A 19821-nucleotide genomic window follows, 5' to 3' on the forward strand; every position below is an offset into this window, starting at 1 on the left:
TCTTTTCCACAGTGAATAATCTTTTCTTAATGTGGTTATGCACACTGATTTCTATGTTTTTAACTGTTTTTTAACCTAATCCAGATTTATGACATGCATTTTCTTAAAAGGGAATTATATTATTGTACCATTTAGGGTCAAATCTGATGAAGATTCACAATTGTTTCTCAATCTCAGAAACCATAACTAAAAAATCAAATCAGTGATGCATACCTCCTTGTAAGTCACCCTTACCACAGTCTGCTCCATGGGGTTTACACATATTTCCGAGCTACATCTGGTTTGATCTTATTTTAGTTTGCTTTGAAAATGAACGTGCAGAGACTTGAATGTCATCTGTGTTTCAGCCATAGAACATACCTTTTATTTGAGTAACATTTCTGCTGTGTGGCTCATAACACACAAATTCAAACTTACAAGGCTGTATGTAGACTGTGACAATTCGGCCTCATGCAGAGATTTTTTTTAAAGGGACTAAACCACATCAGAAATGAACAGTTGCATAGAAACGTCCCTTTTTGAATCACATGCCATAAAGTCTATTTAGAGTCTATTTGATGTAAATTGTTTTTGATCTCGACAGTAAACAGAATTAACCATTTTTCATTTCGGTCTTTTGAGTTGGATGTAGGACATGGGAAGGCAGCCAGGGAAGACATCAAAAGTGAGTTGCATGAACAGGCCTTAACTGATCTTTAACTGGCTGGTAAAATGTGCAGCTTTGAAATCTTCTGAGAACAAACTCACAAACGTAACCTTTAAAATTAGGAATGCATTACAGTATCATGTTTGTAGGAAGCTTTTGCAGCGTTTTGTACCTTAAAAAACACTGACCCGATGGGAAACTATAAACTGCAACACGTTTTTGTAATTTAGGGTGCATTCACACTCGCACAAAGACCACATTAGAACTGGGACTAAACCTGGAACTAAACATAGACAAGGCCAGGGCTGAACCAGGACTAAAACTGGACCAAACCTCTTGTCTACATCTGAAATAAAACTGGGCTCAAACCGGGTCCAAACAAGGCTACTAGGCTACAAGTGTGAATGCATCCTTAAAATCCATCTCAAAAATAGCATTGGCTTTTCATTTTCATAACTTCACATGCTTTATAACTTAAATGCTGGAGTGATTAACTTGTCTTTTTGGTGGGGGAGCATTATAAAGGTGTGAAATTATCAAACTTTCACATTGTCCAATAAGGGTCCTCAAATTCTCAGGAACTTTTTTTTCAGTAGTCCATCAAGTAATCTCCACGCTAGCAAAATGTTTGGAGAAATATGTCACCATTCAGGAAATATGGAGCGTTCACATGCATTTTGGCTTAGGAAATGTTGTTGTATTTGACTTTTATGTTGATAAATGGATGGCCATAAAACAGACTAGTTGAAAAGCAGGATAAGCCACCAGTGAAGGCAGAGAAAGTGTACAAATGCAAACCTCGCTCTCCACAAGTTTGATTCATTGAGCAGAGTCCAGCGACCTCCATCAGGAAATACAATCTGATGACGGCTGAAGGTCAGGAGGCACCATTCCCACAGCTCCGGTCCAAACTTATTAATGACTTGCACAGATAAACTGTACAGGACCTGGTGATGGATTGTGTCATTAAACGCCTGATAACTGGTGAGAGTGAGCGGGAGGGAAAAGTTACATCTTACTGTCATTTTCTATCATAAGTATTTATTTCAATTAACTTTACGGTTTGTGATGAAATTATCTGAAAGTGGTTGGCAATAAAGTCGAAGAGTTTCCTTATTACTGGAGGTTTCGAAGCTTAAATATCTACATTGTGAACTCATCTTCATGTGCCGTACAGTACTAAATTATTTTAAAATGTTTTCTAGTTGCTGCAGTACACAAAATTCATAAACACACAAATACAAATGAGGTTTAAATAGAAATATGCTCACTTTGACCAATACCATGCACTTATTTTGTTGTAGAAATTACTTGTCATACACTTTTCAATTGAGTTTTAATACAAGCGAGCCATTTGGTAATATATATATATATATATAGACATAAATCAAATTAAAGCAAGCAAATAACAAAAAAACAGACAATCAGTTTTTTTTTTCAAACACTGTATTTTCCATCTCCACATAACCAACAAAAATGAAATTTTTATAGTTTAGAATGTTTTATTATTATAGTTCGTGATAGCATTTTTTTTAGCATATTTTCATCTTTTTTTGTTTTGTTTTATTTCTTCCCAAAGAACAAACACAGCAAATAACGTTGTTGACAGGGGAGGTAGGGGCAGGAAGCAGAGGAGGAGAGAGAGGAGGGCCACAAAGATTAGATAGATGGATCCATAGATTGTTAAATATAAATGCGTCGCGTTTAGCTAGTTCCTCCTCCTTTCACCCCTCAAGGTCCACGCATACACACTCACACTCACACTCAATGTTGCTTAACAAAGAATAACCGTTAGTCTATAACTGCCTGAATATATAGTAGTTAAAAAATGAAGTAATAGAAACGTTATAGCAGACGACGCATGGAAAGCTATCAAACAGTTTAGCATCACCCTGCAGTGAAACGCCTGACCGTTTAGCATAAAGTGGACACCGCCTCCATAACACCACCAAAAATGCTTTCATATACAGTATACTTCTTTACATTGCGGGCTACATGTGTGTGCGAGCATGGAGGGGGCAGGAGTAATGCATGTGGAGTTTGTAAAATGCCCCAAATCAAAAAGTCTATTTTAAAGTACTGTATTTCTCGATGGCTAAATATTAGGCTATGCTCAGACTGTAATCCAAATACTTGATCAGATTTTGTTATTCATTGCAATGCGCCTTTGATTTCTAGCTAAAAGTATACGGTTCGAACCTAACCAAAGCTGTGTCTATATGAAATGCAATGTCAACTAGCTAGTTAGTGGTAAAAATGCCTATTTGCATAACGTAGTCGGTACATTTAATTTAGCAGCTGCCCATATCTCTCTCCGGGGGGCAGAGTTAAGGCAGACAGCTGATCCGCTTCGAGTCAGATTTTTGTGGGACAAAATATAAGATAAGAATTTTCCTCCAACGAAATACAGGTAAACACATCATTTGGCATTAAAACTGATACAGAGCTAATGAGAAGAAAAGAGGGGTGAGAAGGTGAGGCGCGGGTGGAAGGTTAAGGTACACAAAGTAACTTTTTCTGCTGGAGACACGCAGGAAGCGCACCACCACCAGAAAAGCTAAAGCTTCATATTGCACCTTTTAAATCTAAACTATAAACAATGATTAATACGTACATTCGGAGCGTAAACAATGCAGTCATGAATCAAGCGCTAGACAGTTTACATGTTAGAGCGGCCGGCTAATTTAAGGTGGAAACTCTGGCTTTTGAAATGGATGAGCCTTGGTATTTGCAGTTGAACCTCACCAGAAACCTTCAATGCCAAAATATGGCCAAGTTAACAGCTCCATAACATTAAAAAAAAATCTTAAATCAACCCGGGACGTTTGGGATTTAACTGTTTACAAGCTGTTTCGAGGCGCCATTTCCCAGTTCTAGTGAGGACACCCAAATAAGCTCGACTTCATCCAAAAAGCTACATGAAACTCAAGAGCCATATATACACAGAAATGCACCTGATAAATATAGTTATCAAAAAGAAAATCTCTTAAATCAATTCCTCTTCTTCACTTCATGTTGGCCACCACTGTCACTCAATCGCCCCCTGAACGCTTCCAAAAAACATCCATGTTCAAACAGTTTGGTCATTTATTCTCTTAAAACACTTTTGTAAGCCACATCCAGTTTATATAGTGTTCTTTAAATACAAAACAAAAGCATGACAATAATTAGAAAGGGGGAGGGACAAAGTAAGCATCACATTGTTGGTAACTCATTCCAAAGACTTTAGATAAAACTGACATGTCTCGAAATACCTATACATGCACACAGTCACAGCATGTAAACTGGACAAGTTATAGCTCGCCTCGCTATCGACATTGGGCCGCGTCACTTCTTTTAAAACGAACAGACACAACACAGCGCTGCGGTTTTTGATTCAGTACAGTCAGACCTGTCTCACACACCGGAAAAGCCACTGAAATTTGAAAACTATGGATTAACAATGATAATAATGCCTTAACATCTCCAGCGACAAGCAAAAAACTCTGCAGCATTTTTAATACAGGTTAAAATCTAAATTGGAATAAAACGGTGGATGAATTTGGGGGGTATTTTTGAAGGCGACTTTGTCCTTGTTTAGACTACATTATGTTACGCTGACTGGGATGCAAAAACAACTACAAAAATATACAAGGAACAAAGATGGGGTGAGAGGTCAATGGACAAACTGTTAGTGAGCCTGGACAGTTCTGTAGAAACGTAAGGGAGGGTTGGGACAGAGGAGGAGCATCCCGAGTACGAGAGGCGCGTCCAGGGGCGAGAGGAGGAGGAGGAAGCGGTGGTGGTTGGAGGTCTGTCGGGGGTCTTCAACAGCAGCCACCACCAGAATGTTGGCCGCCCTGGCTGCCGGGCAGTGTGGAGCTGGGGGTCGGGTGCTGGGGTCCAATCTTAATACCGTTAGCCTGGGAAAAAAAGGTAAAGAAATACATTTGCTGGTCATTACTATGTACAATGTGTATTGTATGTTCCAGTATCGGGAGATATCGGAGGGTTTCACCGATATTGAAAAAAGGGCAGGTAGTTGGCAGCAGTATTTCTCCGCCTGTGCTCTTTGTGCCCATGTGTCCCAGATTGTATGCGGTGCATTTGTCTTTAGACAGACTAATGAGTAAAATGAAAATGGAAAAGAAATTAGTCTAAAATGTGTCTTCATGTTTTCAGGATTCGAGAATTGATCGTCATTCACTGTTGCATTGGAGCATCCTCGTGGCATTTAGAGTTCTAAAGGCAGATATGCAGAATGTAAACGTATTACACTGATGTAGGGCCCTTTTTATGTAAACACACCAACACAACAAGAGAGAGACGTGAGGTAGATATCAATCCCAATAACCAAGGTGCAGATTGTCTACACAATCATGTCACAAATTATTTCATAGCACAGATTATTTTTACTTGAGTGGAAAGTTCATGGCCCTGGTCTGTTGTGGGGAAAGCACACTAACGCAATGAGAAACAACTTTATCTGACTTTGACACCTATGACATCATGTGCTGGCAGATCAAGAGCAATTTAAGTCACAAATGAGCTTTAATGGACGTCGTTGACACAGCGTGAAAAGTAAATGGATTGTTCTGTAGATGTTAAAATACAGCAGGCGGCGCGAGCATCGCAGTAGCTTGTAGCGCTGCTGCCATTAGCATTCTTGGATATTTGTACAAATTTGGCACATTGGACCATGTTTTTCTTCTCCAAGTCTTGATATATGTATTTGTAGTTGTTGAACAGTGGGTGATAAAGCAGCTTTTCATCATTAAAATTAATGGTTTGCTTGTTCCAATCGTCCGTTAGTGGTCTTCGCTTGGATGCTGACTATATCTATAGTTTTATAGCACCTGTTAAGAAAATACCACGTCTATTAAGTCTTTACTTTACGAATAGAAAAAGGAAAAACATTTAATTAATCAACCAATTACTTGCAACCATACATTTTTTGTCAATTTGAGTAATCTTCAAGCCAAAATTGATAGGAAAAATGGGTGGAAAATGTGCACACCTGCTTTTTGCCAACATAGAAAAACACTATAACTAACCCTCTGTAACCAAGTCCTTATAGCGGACTTCCTTCTTTTAGTTGTTTAATCAGGTGTCATAAAGTTGCTAATGCGAAGTCTAGTGTGTAAATGCAAGCTGTTCAGCAGGTTATTCCGGCCACAGATCATAAATATTGTGTTTTCAATGTTGGGTGGCACTGGAGGAAAGGCCAACTTGACCAAAGGAACACAACATCAGCTTTTGATGCATTGTTATTACGTTTGAAGAAATGAAAATGCAACCTATGATATACAATAACAGTATTTTTCCGGTGTAACAAACAGGTATGTTTTCTGCAAAGTCTGTTTTGGTTAGCCAAATGTTTTCTAACGCTTCTAAACTGAAAGCACAGGATCCAGACGTCACTGTCTGTATACAGTAAACACAGTTGCTTCATATAAGACATTTCTCAACAAAATAAAGGCAGCAGCAACCAGTTGTTAATGATATATAATAAAGATCTTATCCCATGGATAGTTTATGGTGGAAATTGGATGGTGTTTTTTTAATGGGGATGTTGTGACATTTCCATATTTTATACTACTTCAAAATAACTGTTTATGTATGCTCATCTCTTACAACAAGAATATAGTATAATATGAAGGGACATTTAGCTCATTATCATATTATAAAGAAAAAAGGTGCGGCTCAGAGGTTAACGCTATAACGGTTGACAACACTTATTTCTCACAAGAAGCTATTGCACTGTAGGAAAATAATGAAGCTATTGGCGCCTTTCTAGCCAACTCCACTGTTGCCATTTACGTTTCTAACAACCTCTAAAAGAACACAAACTATGACCCTGAGAAAGAAAAAAATTATAATAATATCCTACATTTGCGTTACATTATTCCCCATTATACATCACTAATTGTTTCTTTACAGTGGCCTCTCTGCGCCGTTTCCTTGAAAAACACTGTTATGATTACTGCACAGAGGAAAAACAAAGCGCAGAATAAGTGTGTCATTGCTTTCATGGTGGGATTAGCTGTAGCTGTGTGTGCGCTGCCTGCAGGGACTCCTCCATTAGATCACATCAGAGAGGACGCAACAGGTGCCGGCACACAAAGGCAGAGGAAACACCGCTGCACTCAAGGACACGAGCGGAGTGATCGAAAAAGAAAAGACCAGAATGAAGAGCGAGCGGGGACAGGTGTGGGACGGGGCAGACGTAGGCCTTTTAAGTCAGTTCTATTGCCCCTCCCACATGCTTGAGATGAGCGATTTGGGAAAAATATCCAATTCTGTTCACAGTGCACATTATAAATGTTATACACTATTCTGGAGGAGGATAGGCCGCCTGCTCCAGAGATATTATTAGGCAGAAGGCCTGTAGTCATTTAATTACTATTAGTAGGGTCGATTAACCTAGATTTTTGTGTTTTAAGTTTATGAACACGGTAAGAAAGCATGTTTTTCCAAGGAATTTTTGAGCAATAAAAACACATGCATTGAATACTTGCATAATTTACAAGGTTAATCACATACTCCAAGGAGAGAGGCAGTGCCACCCCCAGATAATAGACACCTTTAAAACTGTTCTGCAGCACTGACAAACTCAATGTTTGTAGAGGTCTACACTGGTTTTAAAAGAGAATAAAACACGATATTTTATTGTTTTTTGGGCATTTAGTAGATTTGCCAATTTTCACCATTGAAAATTGCGATGATAATACATGTGTGATTAATCTTGGAGCTCTACTTCCTACTCGCAGTAGCAGTAGCACCGCTGGGAAACTGAATGCTTTAAATCACATTTATTGAGCCCAGGCCCGCGCGTGTGTGAGAGACTTTTCTCAGACCGGCTGCCAACAGTTCTGGAGGGGTTTCCCTTCTCCTCGCAGCCCAGTCAGCTGATGTGGTTTGGCGGACCGGCCTGTCTGCACTCAGGCTCACTGTTACTAATAACAAAAACATGCAATGCAGGAACTCAGGCTCACACTTGTGCTGCTGAGTGGAGGCCATCGACATTGGGTAAGTGAGCAATACATGTGGACTGCTGCAAAGAATTTCAAATAAACTGAATCGGTTTTTCACAATGGTAAAAATCAGGTACAGCACCATAAACCAGAACTACACAGAAAACCTATGATGGACCTCAATATTTGTATAAGTCTAGATATAACACTGTGATTCATCCTCAAATATAAGAATTATTAAACCAATTGCAAAGTCATTATTGGATTGCAGCGTTACTTCCTCTTTGTGTTTGTCCCTTTCAGCACTTTGGAGGCGGCTCGGCTCCAGCTTTACGTCCACAAAGAGACACCCGATCCCCGACCCTTCGCTCACCTCTGCACAGCTGACCAATCTGAGATTAGCGTTGGTATCAGATCGTCGAGTTGGAAATCGGAGGATGATTCCCCTCCTCCTTTAATCAAACATCATAAACTGTGGAGGAAGGGTCCATGTTATCCGAGCCTCTTTGTCAGGGCTTCCGCAACATTCAACACAGAGCAGGTGATATAGAGCTAAAATGTTTTGGTGCAAAGATTTCAATTTGGTGAATGCAATAACTTTCCAAATGGATTTAGTCTTATTTCAATTGAGCTCAAGAGGTTGGGTAGGAGCCACAATGCCAAAATTCAGTCAAGTTATTGGATTTTGACTGAAATTGATTTCTTAAAAGCTTACATCCACTCTGTCCAATAAAGCCCATGACCAAAAAACCTCCTAAGTGACAATTGAGTGCAAGGTCATTATCAGTTTAGTCAACTGAAAAGTAGCAATATTGGTGCATTGTAGGAAAATCTTACAAAAAGGCTTTTGTTGGCATGTCGTCTCCAGGTGTTTTAAAGCTTAACGTTTTTTCCTGACACTTGCACTTTTCCCTTTTCCCTTCAGGTTTTATAGAGGACTGTCCTTTCTGACCCAATTTCAATCCAAGGCATGAGACAAGCAATGCGCTGATTTGGTTTCGTAAAGCAAGTGCATTTGAATACCAAGTCAGGTTAATCCTAGAAAATAAACACTTGCAATTGGCCACAACGCATCAAATCAACTCTTAACTTTCCCAATGCCATGTAGAAGTTTCAGTCTTCAGTCTTACTTGTGCCGTGTGTGTGTGTGTAACTAACTGCTCTGCATCATATGAAAGGGGCTTGACGGTTAATATGGCAGGGGGCCACTTCGAGGGGCTGCCGTCAAGGTGAAGGAGCTGCAGTGAAGAAATGCCTCCTATCATTTTTCCACGGCCTAAAAGAGGACACAGCCGGACTACACTTGTATTCGGCTGCTTGACGCTCGGGACAATGGACATTCCTGGCTGGATGGCTGTTCCAGAGGAGATAGGCATCGGCTAAAGCTGCAGAGGGAAGCATACGGACGGGCTCGCTGTTTGTTTTCTTGCAGAGTGACTGAGACCTTGTGGGATGTGAGGAATTTATGAGTTGGCAAAATGCCGAGAGGGAGACAGGCAGCTGAGGCCCGGGGTGGAAAATGGAGCAGGGCGATGGGAGTTTTGCTTGGGTACAGTCGAAGGAAGCAGAGAGCACAGGGATTTTTTTTTTTTTCACTTCACTCCTTTTGAGGCTAGTGGGAGCGTGGCAAACCACACACAAGGCTGGAAAACCACAGACAAGAGACGCAGGAACAATGATTGAACCATTTGGAGAGGAAAAGAAAAGGGAGAGAGAAGCATGCGGGCCAAAGCAATGTCTCACCTCATTGTTGATATCAAACACTCCCTCCTGGATCTTCTCGTAGATCTCCTTGGCTGTGTTGATGAAGGCCTGGGGGAGGCGGAAATGAAAAGGCTTAAGAACTGAATAATATTTCAGAAAAATAAAAGCTATTACATACAAAGAGAGTGTTGTATCTCCTGATATCTTAATATTCAAGTCCCTATAGGGCCAAACACACTTCAAACTTTGAGTAAAGCGTGAGGCATTAATGGTTACGTTATCAAAAGACCTAAAACAATAAATCAAATGTGAAAATGTTATCTTATACTTCTGAACACACAAGTCAAATGTGCATAGTTAGTAAAGCAAGGTATTTCCAGTCCCAGATGCACAACACACAGCATTTACAAACTATGTAATGGAGATATCTGGTGATGGAAATAAATAAATAACCTTGTTCCCTTCCCTAGTTCCCTAGAACAACTTTACAAACAACAAACTATAGTTTTAGTTTTGATCAAAGTAAAATATTAAGGATGTAACCAACAACACATCTGGAGCGGGATCCAGGAATTCTGACCATATTTCAAATTATTCAAAAACTTAATACAAAGTTGTGTTTGTTTTTATTTAATGCACTTGTCAATATTTACACTGCAGGTTTTCATCTGGCTATGCAAATGGAGGAATAAATTGTACTTGTAAATGTGTGTCAAAGTCCTTGGTATTGCTTTCAGGTCTGTTTTTTCCAAACTGATAAACGCCTTCAAACACCATTATACATTAGTGAAGGAGAATATAACTATTATTATGTTTTTTGATCTTTATCTGCCAATGTTGGCTCCATAATTTCATATCAAAGTCAGTATTTTTCATTTGTTGAGCCATAGGCTTTATTAGACAGGAGAGGAAAATGTGAAATGGGGGAAGAGGGAGGACATGCAGTAAACGGTCGGAGTCGGGATTTGAACTCACGACCTTGCAGCAGGCTGCCGGCACACAAAGTCAGTATTTTTCATATCTTCCATCTGCACTGCTCCTCTGTTACGCACAGAGCAGAGTCGAGGATCAAGCCTGTTAGTATAAAGTGGAATTAGGCTCCCTCTGCGACAGGGCTACACCGCACTACTGAAGCGTTTTACTCGTGGGACACAGAGCTCGCGTGGCAACGTCTCAGGGGCCTACACTGACGAACAAATGGGACAAACTGTTCATGTAAACTGCCTCCACCTCCGCACTCAACCTCAGAGTCTGAAACAGCAGTTACGGGATTAAAAATACGAGCTGAACCTGTACCTGGCACTTGTCAAAAATAGACTGAGGAGCCCAGGGGTTCTGCACTCGTCCTACGTCCTGTCCCGCTTTCATCCTGGCCCTTTCTATTAATGTAACACTACTGTAAAAGCCGGTTTTAATATCTTCCCACACATTACAGCTACACCAGGATTTTGTATCATTTTTACACAGATCCATTTCCTTGTGTTATAAGAGTTAGAATGCACTGCAGTTGTTTCAATGCAATATATGTAACGTTTTGATTTAAGCCTTGAATTAGCCCTGCCAAGTTTCGGAAATGTTACTTAATCCCAACTGTATTGTTGGCCTTGTTGCGTATCACATATCAATTAGTTAAGGCTGTAATTTTATACCTATAGGGCTAATTGCATGGAATAAAAATTTATGTTTTTGTATATATTTTATAGTTTAGTATATTGCTAAGCTTGGAAGCCAGTCTGGTACTCTGCATCAGATTGTCATGTTGCCATGTCTGAGATAGAATTGTTTTTCCAGCCTTATAGTGGCCCCACAAATTGCATTGGTGCCTTCCTTAACCTCATTGATAGATCCACAGAAAACATGCCAAATGCCAATTCAATGTCTGAAAACAACAGGCGATCTTAAAGGTACAGTGTCTTTTTAATTTAACTGTTTATTCCTTGACTATTTTTAAGAGCTGTGGGAAGTTTGAAATCAAGGAATTCTAAACATAATCAGCAAGATAACATGGAAAATGAATATGATTATCTTAATGTATGTATATGAATATTGCAAAGTGAAGATTGACCGTTACAAAAGCACATTGAATTGTTTCTATCGTTTCTATTGGTTATTAGGTCTACACAGCTTGTCCACACCAATAATATGGAAACTCCTAATGGTAGGTGGCTATTCAGTTATGAAAAGCAGATATGATATAAATACTTCATTTTCTAAAAAGGTAGAGTTGGCCCATTTTCAGCTTCAACCAAATGAAATATTGTAAAAGCATGCTTGTGTGGTGGGAGTACCAGTTTTCAATTACCGCAGCTTTAAAACATTAATAGAGCAAGTACTAAAACGGTTTTCAGCCCATTGTTTGATGGCATTTGACCCTTAAAAATAGAGCTCTGTACAAAATGGCGGAGGTGGTAAAGGTTTTGTGGTTAATGACTACACTTAAAATTCATAATGGTCGTTTCATTTCAAATTACGCCGAAATGCCAAAAAACATTTCTTCATCCTGCACTGTCAATGCCAAATACAACCATGGCAAAGTTCACTGTCCGGCACGTAAACTAAATACATATGGGGAAAGTCAGACACGCAATTAAAGCAAATAATAAAAAACAGAATGGAGGCGAGACGGGGGTTGAGGAAAAGGTTACAAGTGGAAAAGATGGTTGGGTACAGTAAAGGACACGAGGTGCTTACAGGAATCTCAGTATCCGTCTCTCTAAGGAGCATCCCATCAACTGCGGTGTCCACCCACGAACCCTGACGACAAACCCCGCCGTTTGATTGGCTGTCGAGTGTCGCTAAGGGGGAGGCGGGACCCTGAGCTTATGAATATGTATGAGCTATAACTGGTTGATATACGAGAGCGGGGGGTTGATGGTATAGAAGTGAATGGAGGCGCTGCGCTGCTGGGTAGGGGACGGGGGATGGTGAGGGGGGAGAGAGCGAAGAGAGGGAGGAGGGGGTAAAATGGTGTGAGCGGGGGAGGTGACTGGAGGATGGGTGGGTGGTAAGGAGCGAATGATGGACAGGGAGGCAGGCATGAAGGCAGCGGCAGTATCAGGAGGCTTCAGAGGACACTAATGAGACAAATTAATCATAGCGTCGCGCACACACCTCCCCCTCATCGTAACCCCTGGGAGAGAGAAGAGTGGGGGAGAGAAGAGAAGGAAAAAATGAGAGGAAAGCGAGGCAGAGTGAGAAGGGAGAAGGAAACGGAGAAGAATAAAAAAAGGTGAGGGGAGAGAGGGAGAAAGGGGAAGAAGAGAGTGTGAGGAGAGGAGAAGAGGAGATGGGCGAGGTTAAGAGAGGAAGGAAGGGAGAAAAATGAAGGTAGAGGGAAAGAGAGAGAGAAGGGAGAGGGAAGAAAAATGAAGGGAGGGAGAAGAGAACGAGGGGAGAGAAAGAAAAGGGAGAGGGATAGAGTGGAAGGGAGAGAGAAAATAGTGAGGAGCGAAGGAGAAGTGAACGGAGAGGAAAAGAGAGGAAGGGAGGGAAAAGAGAGTGATGAGATAGAGAGAAGGTAGAGGGAAAGAGAGGAAGGGAGGGAAAAGAGAGAGAGAGGGTAGAGGGAAAGAGAGGAAGGGAGGGAAAAGAGAGAGGGTAGAGGGAAAGAGAGTAAGAGAGGGAAAGAGTAAGAGAGGGAAAGAGTAAGAGAGGGAAAAGAGAGTGACGAGAGAGAGAGAATGTAGAGGGAAAGAGGAAGGGAGGGAAAAGAGAGAGAGAGGGTAGAGGGAAAGAGTAAGAGAGGGAAAAGAGAGTGACGAGAGAGAGAGAGAGAGAAGGTAGAGGGAAAGATAAAAAGGGAGGGAAAAGAGAGAGAGAGGGTAGAGGGAAAGAGAGTAAGAGAGAGGGAAAGAGAGGAAGGGAGGGAAAAGAGATTGACGAGAGAGAGAGAGAGAGAGAGAGAGAGAGAGAGAGAGAGACGAGAGAGAGAGAGCCGAGAGAGCGAGCCAGAGAGAGCCAGAGCCAGAGCCAGAGAGCGAGAGCGAGAGCGAGAGCGAGAGAGAGAGAGAGTAAAAGGAAAGAGAGGAAGGGAGGGAAGAGGGTGAGGGAAAAGAGAGTGAGGGGAAAGAGAGTGAGGGGAAAGAAAGGAGAGGGAACGAGAGAGGAAGGGAGGGAGAAAATAGAGCGAGAGGAGAGCAGTAAAGCGAGCAGAAGGGAAGGAAGGAGATGGTGCGGTGATGATATAGGCCAGGCTTTGGTGATGGTGGTGGATATACAGGCAAAAAAAAAAAATCAATGTAGACACAGGCGGCGGTCTCTATCGGAGGTGCCCTGGGCTGGCATGCTGCGCTGTGTTGGATGGGATTATTTATGTGATTGGATAAGTGAGGAAGGGCTCCCCCAGGACAGCACCGTGCATTCATTACACACAGCGGTAGCAGCAGCGGCAGCAGGGGCGTGGCTCGCACAGGGGCGGAGCAGGTGGAGCTAAAGGTGCCCCATGATGCTAAATATGTCAGTGTGAGCCTGTGTGCGTGTGTGCGTGTGTGTGTGTGTGTGACTGAGACGGGAGTGGCCGCGCTACAGGTTAACAGTGCTAGACAAAACAATGAGAGGGGGGCAAGGTTTCTCCCTCGGCTAAGAAGGTTTTGGGATGGGTGTTGTTGAGAGAATCAATTTCACAGACAAATTGTAAAACTCTTTAGCAATTAATTAAAAAAAATAAAAAGTCTTTAACAGAGCTGTAAAGCAGGGGGACCACGGTTTTCACACCCCTAAAGTAAGAAATACCTCAAATCTGTACAATTTGTCTCTAACGTTCACAGACTTTAGATGTAATAAGAGACTATTCAGAAAGAAGTGAAGATAAGGCGGATCTTACTTCTGGGTTAGTGAGAAATAAGCTACTTTTATCATTAGCAGCAGACAGCGAACAGTGGTCTCATTTTGTCAGATACCCCAGCTTTAAAAGGGTGATTTTCCTCCAAAAAAGGTTTAGTAAAAAACAATTAAAATCCAATAAGGATAATCTATGCCACCAAATAATCCGTGGAAAACACTGTATACAATCAATTTGGTATTTTGTAAAAGTGATAATCAAAACATGTACATCAAAAATGTACAAAACCTTTAAATGAAAATCCAAATTAATGCCAATCTGAGTTTCACTTCCACAACCACTTCCACAACCCTCTGCAAATAGTTCAGTCACAGACCACTTTGAAGGTTCGACATCTATTAAAATAATGTGTTCATAGGAGCTACAAATACAAATAACATGAAATGATCGCACTCAAAGACCCGCATTAAAAAGACCATGCTGACCACCATCTAAAGCAGAATTAATTGGCATATAACATGATTGACTGTGTGTGGGCAGGACAAATTACAGTAATGTTTAGTGCATGTGTGTGGGTGCTGACCTCCTCGACATTAGAGGCAGTCTTGGCTGAAGTCTCCATGAATATGAGGCCGTGTTCTCTTGCAAATGCCTCTCCCTCCTCTTTCTTCACCTCTCTCCTTGACTCCAAGTCACTGCACACAAAACCAAAGAACATCAAGGTTACTAAAGTGAAGAGTGCATCTTTCACAATGAAATTCACGTTAAATTTATACAGGTCGTGTGAAAAATATTACCATTATGGTTTGTAAATATCATATGTTGTTGGGGCATTTCCATAAATCAATATTCAGCTCTTTCATGTAAACAAAACCTTGGTTATTTTCAAGAGCAAAAACTGCTTATGTTAGAAGAGATTTTACTGCATTTAAAAGGAATATTTATAATAAAACGTGTATGCATTCATTGGAGCAAATATATTAAGTAAAAGGGTAACAATAACACAGCATGCCGTCGATTTCTCATTGAAGGCCAGAGCCACATGAGTCTCTGCATGTGAGCGGTTAGCTAACAAAAATAAAACGTTTCCAGAACACCTTTCCAACTGTTGGCTTTAAATTTCAAGTTTCAATATTTGGACTGTAAATCTATGTAGCTAGGACTTAAAAACACCAACCATGGAAATGATTGATGGATACCTGTGGAATGTACTGGAATGTAGCTAAACAAAAAGCAATGAAAAGAAAATGAATGTTGTTTTGAACTCAAATATGGACAACATTTCCAGACGCTGGGGCGGACATAAACCTGGCTGAAGTTTTTATAATTTGGTTGATTCTTTGGGCTGTTCTAAAAATTTTTGTAATATACAGTATAGATATTTTTGATTCCATATCTTCAAAACTACATTCCTAACCCTGTGATATGTGCCGTGCAGTGGCATAGACCCACCTCTTGTTGCCGATGAGCATGATGACCATATTGGAGTTGGAATGTTGGCGAGCGTCCTCTAACCAGGTCGTCAAGTGGTTGAAGGTGTCCCGTCTGTGAAAACAACAGGACAATATGAAACCGAATGCACAAGAAACCAATGAAACCAAATCACAGACATTTTCAACTACTGTATTATAACAGACACAATAGAATCAAAAGAAAGACCAAACCAAACCAGTTTCTAGTGATATAAAACGAAATTAACCTAAGTTAGGACAACGATGGGGTCTTTACTTGAAATGTATGCATCTAAAAGAGCAAGACTAACAAAAAGTATCTTTGAGTAGACGTTAGTGTTGACCAACAAAAAAAAGATGCCCTAAAACTAGTGTTAAAACTAGACACTCATTTGAACAAGTATCGATAAAAATCACACCTATATAAGACAAACTACCTTTCCAGAATGGTTATAGTGTGAAATTGGAATCAAATCTTCCTGACAACACTACTATCAATTGAAAATATCCACAAAATACTTGTTTTATCTCATAAAATGTATGTATGAAGAGATTGCAGATGGCTGCAAAATCAAGGAGGAAACCGTATACATTTTCCAACCAAAAAAAGACTACGTGCCCATTTTCCATAACCACAATTACACAGGGAGGCATTTACCCTCGGCAATAAATAATTTCTGGCGCTCGGTCAACATTTGCTGCTACCCTATAGTTTGTAAACAGGGAAAGCCTGGCTCTCTAATGCTAAAGCTAATGAGGGTATAGATGCTAAATTGCCTTGGAGAGCTTTTCCGGCCACGCAGCATTGTTTTCCCATATCCCTCATGGTGGCAGAAAGAGGCCGTTACCTTGTGATGTCATAAACTAGCAGTGCCCCAGCAGCTCCTCTGTAGTAAGACCGGGTGATGGACCGGAATGACTCCTGACCAGCCTGAGGACAAAAACATACACACACAAACAACTTAAACATACATCAAATATATCAAATACTGATAAGTGGTCAGTGATTAGTTCAATTCTACATCACATGGAACCCAGATATTGCCCTGTAAGTCCAACAAAACGCCCTTGACTACGGTTTTGTTGCTGAATCCTGATCCACTCACAGAATCCGCTTCTGTGTTTCCCTGAGCCTCAGCTGGAGGATGGGACAGAGGAGGGCCTGTAATTGGATACAATGGAGTTTTTTTTCTTCTCCATTTATCTATCTCAGCCCCTTTCTTTCCGTGAGTGTGAAGCTCGTTTTCCAAAACTCACATTACATGAACGAGTATGAAGGTCACACTATGCTTTATGTGGATTAAACCTGTAATATGTAGATCAGGTCACCTTGTACCATATTATCTCTACATCACTGTCCCTCCCGCTCTTGCGTAAGTCAGTTTTATTGTGGTTCCCCCCCCCTCCCCTCAGTTGGAACACAATATTGTGCACAAGATTAATTTTGACCTTCAATTAAAAAAAAAACAGGCATCATTTTGAAATAGAGGTGGACAACACAGACGTTTAGAAAATATTGTGAATGTTGTTTTGAAGATTTTAATATCGAATATATAGTTTAAAGTTTTTCCAACTAAAAACTGCTAGAAAAAGAGCGGATTTTACGAAAATTTCACAATAATCTGACAATAAACCTCAATTAATAAGTTTAAAGACATGATTTTCTGTTGGAGTTTCAGTTTTTATTCCGATCGTATTCATTTTTGTCAATATCACACACCCCTACTTTGAATTTATACATTTATTGAGCAGTTAGGACACAATACCCATTTTCAAATAACAATTTTATAGGTTTTATGACACCATTATGCTCAGAGATCTCACTTGATGAACAATTACTTTCTGTGTCAGTAAGTTTTCCCAACACTGCCCTCTACTTAACATATCCCATGACATCCCATCTCATTAATTCAATTTTTCATTTAAAACTATCAAATATTTCATTCAGTAAGCGCTCATTATGTAATTTTCTTTACAATGGCCATTCAACCTCAGCTCTATGCCTCCATCACTGACCATTTTATAGTAACAATGTTTTCAGTGTTTGCGAGCTAAAACAAAACAGTAGCTTGTGTGTTACAGCAGCTGCACTATTCTGACCTCATCCTACAGCTATAGACAAAAAGAAAGAATAAAATACGAATCCTTTACAGCAGGCCAATGTAGCGTGTGCCAATAGAGCTGGCTAGAGGGAATGCTAACAGACAGGTAGTGGTAGTCGTCCAGTAATGCTATTAGTGAATAAATGATAGATAAGGGTGAACTAGAGGCAAGGCTGTGTCTGTCTGCCATCTGGCCTACATTTCTCCCTCCGCACACACACACACACACACATAAATGAATGTCTGTGCGTTTTATTTTCATTATTCCGTTAACTATAATTGGCTGATACTTTTTGTAACTTGTCAGAAATGTGCTAAAACATGTCAGTAAATACACAATCACACATAGGGATGAGCGGCGTTGGCAAAAATGTATATCTTGATGTTTTTTGGAGTATCCCGATAACAATATTCAGTCAAGCATGTCTTTAAATAATATTAGTTGAGGTTTAATTATCAGCGAAATGTGAAACGTCTGTAAAAATGAACCACAAAAGTGCAGAAACATCACCGTATGACTTTATTTGACACTTTAGCATTTTTACTATAAACCATATACTCTATATTCAAATCTTGCATATTTTTAACAAATATTGCCAACTTCTAATCACGTTTATGTTTTAACGGTTAATACAGTATATTCTTCTAATTGTCCTCATCTTCAAAACATTATCTTGATGTAAACTGTATATCGTCCATCGCTATATTAAAACTCTGGTGCGGAGAAAAGCCCTACACTCCAACTCCAACTGGTATCCCTGTCCATTCAAAGCTGCAGCTCCCCACAGAGCCTCTTTTCACAGTGTAATGATTGAGAGGGCCACTTGACATGAGGAAAACCAAAGGAAGGTCACTCTCTACCGCTCAGCTGCTGCAGATCCCCCACAGCAGCAGAAGAGGTACACGCGGCTACTACAGAGTTTGGGCTGTGAATAATAGAGCAATGACTCCACCTGCTGGCCTTTCTAGTAAGTGCAGTCTCAGTGAACCAGACTGGTCAAACAAGTACGATAGATACTATTGGGAGTTACAATGTGCAAGAAAGGAACATTTGTTGATATAATGCGTGTTATAACTGGATGGTCAGTTTACTAATGTGAATATAAAATAAAATAAACTAAAACAGGTGATGGAACACTACGCTATAATCAAGCAAACGTTATTAGGTCGCATTTTCCCCTTTTCACCCATCACACGTCTTTAGTCAGAATTAAATGAACAATTTAACGGCACGGTGGCAGAGTGGCTAGCACTCTCGCCTCACAGCAAGAGGGTCGCAGAGTTTGCATGTTTTTCCCCATGTCTAGGTGGGTGAAAAATTTCCTTAAAGAACTTAATGTAATAATTGTTTTCTCCTCTCATTTACACACTCAAAGATGTATTCAGAGTGATTCATGCATGTTTGAGTCATCTTTGTTCTCCTGGATTCAAGACGCCATTGCTCCGAGAATACCTGTTTACCCCTATCCCCTATACACGCCCACTGCTCTATACTGACTCTTTTTTCACATTTTTCTTAAACGGTGATACACGTAGGGTTCAACAGCGCTGCATAGCCATTTTGGATTAAAGAAAAAGGGAAAAAGCGCGTTCTGGCTGCATGGTCCGGGTGTGTGGCGATTTGTTGTGATGATGTCATGTTTACAGTGACTTGCAGTGAAGAAGTAGGCGTTTTAGATACACAACATAATGGTCCACAGGTGTCACAGATGATAATAACTATGCTACTGACAAAAACATAATATGTGCTCAACTAATGTATGCACACATGCTTTTTATAGTAATATTGTAACCGTCTGAACTACAGGGTTAGCCAATTTTATAAATATATATAAAAAGACCCATTAGAGACAGTAGATTTATGCGACTGCAACGGACATCACACATTTGTCATTTGAATCTAATGAAATTAGATTTTTCTTTTGACTGATTAATCTTGCACCCCTATTTACTACATAATAAATAAGTGGATTGTTTACCGTGTCCCAGATCTGAAGTTTGATCTGTTTGCCATCTATAGTGATCATCCTCGCTCCGAACTCCACTCCTACAAAAGACATAAACACAAACAAGCTTAACATTAGCCACACATAAAAGAAGAATTAGAATAACAACTGAACTAAATTAGTAAATATTCAAGATTATATTTCAATGAATTATAGTAAAAAGGGAGGATATATAGAAT

At 40.2% G+C, this 19821-nt stretch overlaps 1 protein-coding gene across 1 annotated transcript in view; it reads right to left on the bottom strand.

The window, feature by feature from the left end:
• Positions 1 to 3719: 3719 nt before the first annotated feature.
• rab2a (RAB2A, member RAS oncogene family) overlaps positions 3720 to 19821 on the bottom strand; it is a 28535-nt gene continuing 12433 nt past the window's right edge. The window contains exons 3-8 of the mRNA XM_072440915.1: positions 19616 to 19683; positions 16383 to 16465; positions 15536 to 15628; positions 14667 to 14778; positions 9343 to 9411; positions 3720 to 4548 (exon numbers count right to left, since the gene is read on the bottom strand). Of these exons, the coding sequence (XP_072297016.1) occupies positions 4453 to 4548; positions 9343 to 9411; positions 14667 to 14778; positions 15536 to 15628; positions 16383 to 16465; positions 19616 to 19683 (521 nt within the window). The 3' untranslated portion in view covers positions 3720 to 4452. The remainder of the gene's footprint in view (positions 4549 to 9342; positions 9412 to 14666; positions 14779 to 15535; positions 15629 to 16382; positions 16466 to 19615; positions 19684 to 19821) is intronic.

Source organism: Eucyclogobius newberryi, unplaced genomic scaffold (genome assembly GCF_026437365.1).
Source record: "Eucyclogobius newberryi isolate DKJ021-1_F unplaced genomic scaffold, fEucNew1.0.hap1 SCAF_12, whole genome shotgun sequence".
Classification (NCBI taxonomy): domain Eukaryota; kingdom Metazoa; phylum Chordata; class Actinopteri; order Gobiiformes; family Gobiidae; genus Eucyclogobius; species Eucyclogobius newberryi.